The sequence below is a fragment of the Telopea speciosissima genome, chromosome 8 (genome assembly GCF_018873765.1).
Source record: "Telopea speciosissima isolate NSW1024214 ecotype Mountain lineage chromosome 8, Tspe_v1, whole genome shotgun sequence".
In the NCBI taxonomy this organism is placed as follows: domain Eukaryota; kingdom Viridiplantae; phylum Streptophyta; class Magnoliopsida; order Proteales; family Proteaceae; genus Telopea; species Telopea speciosissima.
In genome coordinates, this window is record NC_057923.1 from 7,332,564 (window position 1) to 7,339,612 (window position 7,049).

Sequence of the window (7,049 nt, forward strand, 5' to 3'; positions counted from 1 at the left end):
GGGGGGGGGGGAGGAAAACTACTGGATTTTTTTTAGGGTGTTTGTTAGAAACATTGAGATGAAACTAAAAAGCCGTAGCAAGAGAGATGTAGGAAGTGTTAACTATTAAGTTCTGGTCCGCCTTTACACAAGCTTGCTTTTTGGGTAATTTATCCTGATCTCATAGCTTTGCATCAGAAACACATCCAAGAGATCTATAACTCAATGTCAACTCTTCAGCAACATTAGCAAATAGAAGTTAGCATCTCTCAGCTTGTTCTTTTTCCACTCCACCCCCTGTCCTTGTGAGAAGGGATATTGGTGCATGTTGATGTGGATATACAAACCTTGTTTGAGTTAATGATTTGATTTGTCTCTAAATGTTGGTGTTTGTGAAATGGACAACAAAGGCCGATATTTAAAATTCCCGGACCTCAAGTATCAATTGGTATGGCAACAACCGCCACCTAGTGAGCCACTGATGTTGTTTAAAGAAACAGATTCCGCTACTATAACATCCTTTAGACTTCAGATTACTGTGTCAGGTGTTGTTTCTGTGTGTTCAAATGCTGGGAGGCTTTAAGCTGGAGACTGGTTTGATCCTTGAATGAAGAAGTGATCGTGCAGCACATGCTTGTATCATTCAAACCCAGGTATGGTGGTAGTTTGTATTGTAAGTTTTATGCAAAGATCAATTTGTTTGTAGATATTAAGGTGTAAACAAGCACGACCTAAGTCTAACCTTATCATTAGATTGATGCCACCCTGCTGTAAGAAGAAAAAGGTGTTTCTTTTGGATTTCTCATTGTGTGAAGCCATCACAAAGTTCTGGGTTGTTAAGCATGGGACGAAGTACTTCTGTTTGCGGAATTGGTGAATTTCTATTCCTGTATGGCAGGTTCTACCCTGCACCCTCAACATAATTTCATCCCCAACCTTGAGTGAAGTCACAGGATTGCTGGTTTTTGTATATTCATTTCCTGCAGAAAAGGTATGGGAATCCAGCCTTCAAGGAGTAAGCAAAGGTAGAATAAACAGAGGAAAATTTTCTTTTGCAGTTATAATGAACTTAGGATTGGACAGACTAGGCCAACCATATCCATCTTCTGTATAAGGATGCTGTAGATGGTTTCATAATCCGAATTTCTTTTTTTTTTTTTTTTTTGTCGGGTTTGTTCCGCCCACTGAACTAACCCAAGTTGATCTGATTGAGAATCTCATATCTAAGACATACCATCAGAGGCTATGTCTTGATTGAACCTCAACCTAACCTAGCCAGTTTGTGTTGCACCTCTCACCAGGGTAGTAGTTTATCTATGGCATAGCCAGCAAAATGTAGACCAATGGCCTGCGGGGAGAGGTTGTAATTGTACCTAAGGATGTCAAAACCTAGCCTGAACTGATAAGACCGATCGAAACCGACCGAAAAAACCCGGATTGAACTGAACCGATCCTTATTGGATTGGATTTGGATTGGTTTATGACGGGATCGACTGAAAACCAGACCATAGCAAACCGATTGATATCCAAACCGAAAACCGAACCGGATGAAACTGATAAAAAATATTGAATATAAGGTTATGAATAGGTGAATTGATTATCCATTGACTTCAATATTAATGAGAAAATTTCTGGTTGTAAGGGGAATTGCTAAAAATCAAAGAGAGCTTATGAATAGGAAAATTGATTTGTAACAAGACTTCCATTGATCTCCTTGTTCACTATATTAGTTGGATAGTAAATTAATGATTTGATAGTAGGGTTGATTTAGTGATTTCAATATTAGTTATCTTTCTCATTCACTAGTTATTCATTGATTTCAAAATTAGTTATCTTCTCTTTACAATTAATGATAAATAATTTTATGATTTGTAGCAATGATTTCGCTACAAACTCTATTTGTCCGTTGATTTCAATATTAGTTATCTTCCCCTTATAATTTATTCTCTTTGTTTAGTTTTCCTCCTATTCATGGTTGTTTGCTTGTTTGACTTGGGGAAGGTGAATTAAAGTGTTTTTATCGAATATTTCCTCAATACAAGTTATGAATGTAAGATTTCATTGTGGTTCAAACCCGAGGAAAAAAAAAAAACAATCTAAACTGATATTAACCCGGTATTGGATAACCGAAATAATTCGAAACCGCATTGGATCGAAATTGAAACCGACCAAAAATCGAAGTTTCTTAATGATTTGGTTTTGGTCTCACTCATTCCGAGACTGAAACCGATTCAGCCTGATCGAAATTGGGCCGAACCGACCGTTTGATACCCCTAGGTGAATCTACACAATGTCTATGTGTATTAGCATCTCCTAGTATGAACTTCCACGCAGGGCACACATACTATTTCTAACATGGATGGAAGATGAGAAATACGAAGGCAGTGTTTGGTATGCATTCTTAGAATGTGTTATGGTCATATAATGCATTCTAAAACGACAGAATCGTTGTTTGGTACATATTCTCATTTTAAATTCCTAGAATGGAAACAAGAACGGACCTCGTTCTGGAATGCACAAAAAACATATTCTGCGTTCTCGCTATGGATTATCCATCTTCTTCAAAGTTCGAACAGTCTCTGCAGCTCAAAACAATTATGCCTTTCCTCTGCCTTCTTTGTCTGCCTAATAAAAAACAAGATGAGTTCTGTTCGGTCTAAACCATGAACTCACACAGCTCACAGATGTGGAGAAGCTCAGCCAAGAAACGGAGACAGAGTGCTTTGTACTACAAAGTAAACTCCAAATCCAGTTGAGGAGAAGTTGGAATAAAGAGTAGGACGAGATCAGCCAAGAACTCTCACAGATTTTGTCATAGCCCACTCCTTGTAACCCAGGAGATGTGACTAGGATGCTTACCATCATCCTACTCAGCCTACTACGATCACTGACATGGTACCTTAACGTTACAGTCACACTCAAGACAATCATAATAATCAACGACGGTGGAAGAAAAAAACATATAGTAATACTGATTCTCTCAGCTGGGAAACTAAGTGTGATAGAATATTACATATCTCAAGTTTATTCTTGATCCAACAGTTAACCATATCGTAAATAATAGTTACATCAAATGGTTAAACTCATTAGAAATCATAAATGGAGGACATCACGTCCTCGATCACAATACATCGTAAGCACAGTCGTAGCATTCGCAACCAGCATCGTGTCCCTTGGGTTTTGGTGTCCTCTCGTCTCCATCATACTCTGTCACAGAGGAGAAATTGTCCACGGTACATGACACTACTGAATCTGCATCACAATCTAAAAGGGAGTATCCACGTGGAGTGAGCTTCACTAAGCTCAATCAGGGGATGGGGGCATGCAAGCATACACATATAGTCCATGATACGGTGCATGAATTCAATTTTATTAATATCCACCTAACAACAAAACTAAGTCAAGGGTAATAGTACTACTGCAATACAATAGGCAGTACCCTTGATCCCAAAATGTGCCTCGGTCACCTAGCGATACTACCCTAGTTGTAGAGTGAGCCTGCCAGTCCCGGAATGTGTCTCGGTCACCCAGCAAACCCCTGATAGTTAACCTGGCACCATGGTCTCGGAACAACATCGGACCTACCATGGTGGATTATCCAACAAGTAACCCCTGTTGGCAAGGGTTGTAGCACAAGGTCAATTGTCCTATCCACATGTGTACATGCCATGACAATATATCACATATATGCTATATATATAGACTTGAGGCCGGCGATCACAGTACCGGAATACCCTCGGCCACACTGTCCTCCCGTTTCTTTGAGTATATACATACACATACAATTGAGTATGGCGAATACGGTACCGGAACAAACCTTGGCTACACCGCAACCCATTTCCAAGCCTAATATATCAGATATTTCTATTACAATAGTAAGGAATTTAAATACAGTTAGTATGATGAATACGATACGAAAACAGACCTCAGCTACACCGCAACCCATTTCCAAGCCTCTGTCTAATGCAACATGTATGTAACGCAATTAGCATGACGATCACGGTACTGGAACATCCTCGGCCACACCGTATCCAATTTCCCAAACACAATATACAACCAAGATATAAATCGATTAAAACATACATAGTGAAGTTATAAAATTGAAACATGCATAGTGAGGTTATGAAATTAAAGTATGCATGGTTAAGATTATCGAACAGAATGATGGATTTCATGTGTGTATCACACAATATTTATGAATTTGAAACTCTATAGAAATTAAGTCAAACCACACCCACTCACCTTATCTCAAGACTTGGCGATTCAATTCCAAAATCAAAGCCTGAGCGACTCCTCAATAGACCTCACCAGGTTGATTGTATCTTACTTAATTGCGTTTAAAAAGTGTTAGATCAAATGTTGGAAGAATGCCTAAAGAATTCCCAGAAGGGCAGAGTATGAATCAACTGTTGGAACCCACCAGCAAATGTCACTGGTTGATCAATGATTGACTGGTGGATCATTGGTTGATCAACCGGTGGCAGAAATAGAAGCTCTATTTTTTTTTAATTAAAATTTAGGGGTAAAATCGTCCGATTCAAACTGGATAAAGGGTGTCAATTGGTTTGGTTCCATGTCTTGATGGTGTGATCCAAAACCGAACCGAGAACCGACTTGGTTCTGGAAGTGAAAATCGAAACCGAACCCACTCGGTTTGATTCGATTACGGTTCTAATTCGATTTTCCAATAGGGGTCTAATTTGGTTCTCCAATACGGTTCCAATTCAGTTCTCCTATACAATTCTTTTCTGCTAGGCTGACAATTGTTGTTGCTTTGTTGTTTTCTCAAGAAACCCCATTTGTATAAATAAAATGCTCACAAAACCTTAAAGGAATCAAAAATTTTAATAAATAAAGTAAGAAAAACACATCAAAATTATAGTTCCAAAAGGAAAGCCAACACCATAAAAATAATATAAAAAAAAGATATAGGGTTTTGGATTCAAGTGTGGTACTCGATTTGGTTTCGATTCAAACCGATGATTTTTTAAGTGAAATCGAAACCGAACCGAACCAAATTAAAAATGACAATTTTTTAAGTGAAACTGAAATCGAACCGAACCAAACCGAATTAAATGCTCATATATCAGAACCGAAACCAAACCAAATTTATTCAATTCGGTTTGATTAATTCGGCTCGGTTTCGGTTTGGCTTTGACATCCTTAAATCTGGATCAATATCGTATCGATATCAGCCATACCAAAATTGGACGTTTTCTTTTATTTTATTCTAATGTGGCATGAGTACTAATAAACTTTGGGGATTAAGTAAATCTTTTCAAAATGAAAAATAGTAGATGTAAAACAAATTTAAAACCTCCTTATCTTGTAATTTTCGTTCTTATCTAATGGATCTAAGTAATTTTCCCTTAGGCTCTGTTTGTTTCAACGTAAAATTTTACTTGAAAATTTTTCTACGATAAATTTTACATGTTGAAAAATTTTTCAATGTTTGTTTCCATCAAAAAACAAACATTGGAAAACTTTTATACCTATAAAATTTTATAATCAAATTTTTTGAAGTAAATTTTCAAGGTAAATTTTTACGCGAAAACAAACAGAGCCCCTTTTATTTTATTATATATACTAAAAACCAGCTCCCAAGGGGATAAAAGAGAAAATTAAAGGACAAAAGTCTAAAAAAGTTACAGAGACTGAGGAGGTCCAAGCAAATGCGATATATTCCCCGCATTTTATTTTGTTATATTTATTAAAATTTCAGGAAATGCAAAACAAGAACAACTAATTAGCTGCATTCCCCCCCATTGTACAACTCTAGACAATCATGATCCGATGGCTAACATTACCCTCCTCATTCCTCCACAAATGCCTGTCGTAGCGCACGATTAAACTACTCTACATGGAAACAGCAGCAGCAGAGGAGGAGGAGGAGATGGAACTGGAAACGTCGTTGAGATTGGAATTGCAGAGATTGAAACCAAACCAAACTCCATTGGGAATGAAGGTGTTGTAATTGAAGGAAACCTTAGAAGCTCCGTACACCTTCACTGTCTCCGGCTTCCAACCATCATAACCGGATCTTAGCAGATAGAGATAACAAATCTGATAGGTACATGGCCCTCTTATCTGAAACGTATCCGTCGAGCAGTGCTCGAAAATCCGAGACGATGGGTCGTCCAACCTTGGGACATAAACCTAATCCACCAGATGATTTAGATCAGCTTTCCTTTTAAGAATATGGAATTTCACCCACCATTAAATAATTTGAAGAGAACAAACACATTATAAAAGTTTGAAGAAGAACTGATCATCGATACAGACCTGGTTACCGTAAGCATCGCCGAATGAGAGGCTGATTCTGTCTCGGGTGAATCTTACTGATGAGCAGCTCGTTTTTATGGTCACCGTGTATGAACAGGTGCTCCTCCCGGTCTGACTACTCTGGAGACAGTCCCAGAAAGAAAGGGGAAACAAAAAATGGGGAAAATTAAGTTGAATAACAGAATAATACCAATTTGGTTCTTTTTCTTCTTCTTAAACATTAAACTAAAGAAATAGGAAGAAATTTTAAGCGTACCTGGGTTGTCTGGGTGTTTTGGATCTTGAAAGATCTGAACTCCTGAGGTTGTCGATTGATTATGGATTCGGCACTTGAGACAACGAAGAATAAAAGGACGAAGAGGAGAATGGCCGGATTGAACATTTTTCACAAGGTGGAGGAGGTGTTTGAGAAAATGGGAAAGTGAGAGAGATTGAGAGTTGATCCGAGACAGGTGGGCCTTTTATGCTCTCACGTTCTCTCTCTGTCTCTTTCTAAGGTCAAAATTGGAAAGGAACGAGGCTGAGGAAGCTGAAGGTCCTGAGTTCGACTCCGTCTCTCATTCTTGGAGCCACCGTCTGAATGGAAACTTTCTCTTGAGTGAACATAGGACCCTAATATGTCTCGACTCATAGTGTTGCAGGGTCGTGCACAAACCTTAGAGGGCTTAGTCAGCCAAAGAGGTCCAAGTCCTCTTGCTTCATATTAGACTTGGATGAGGATACTTCATTACCAAGGAAAAAAATTTCTTCTGTTTACTTAATATATCTTTTGGGTACGACTTTTGTTT

At 38.3% G+C, this 7,049-nt stretch overlaps 1 protein-coding gene across 1 annotated transcript; it reads right to left on the reverse strand.

The window, feature by feature from the left end:
* Positions 1 to 5,835: 5,835 nt before the first annotated feature.
* Positions 5,836 to 6,656, reverse strand: LOC122671244 (embryo-specific protein ATS3A-like). Its single transcript, XM_043868365.1, has 3 exons — positions 6,518 to 6,656; positions 6,262 to 6,378; positions 5,836 to 6,135 (listed from the first exon to the last, which is right to left on the reverse strand). The coding sequence occupies exons 1-3, from the start codon at positions 6,641 to 6,643 to the stop codon at positions 5,836 to 5,838; spliced, it is 543 nt and encodes a 180-aa protein (XP_043724300.1). The 5' UTR covers positions 6,644 to 6,656.
* Positions 6,657 to 7,049: the final 393 nt, after the last annotated feature.

Coding starts and splice junctions, on each gene's coding strand:
- LOC122671244 (XM_043868365.1), bottom strand. CDS start 6,643: ATGTTCAATCCGGCCATTCTCCTCTTCGTCCTTTTATTCTTCGTTGTC. Junction 6,379..6,517: donor AAAACACCCAGACAACCCAG/GTACGCTTAAAA, acceptor TGTCTCCAGAGT/AGTCAGACCGGGAGGAGCAC. Junction 6,136..6,261: donor GCGATGCTTACGGTAACCAG/GTCTGTATCGAT, acceptor CTGGTGGATTAG/GTTTATGTCCCAAGGTTGGA.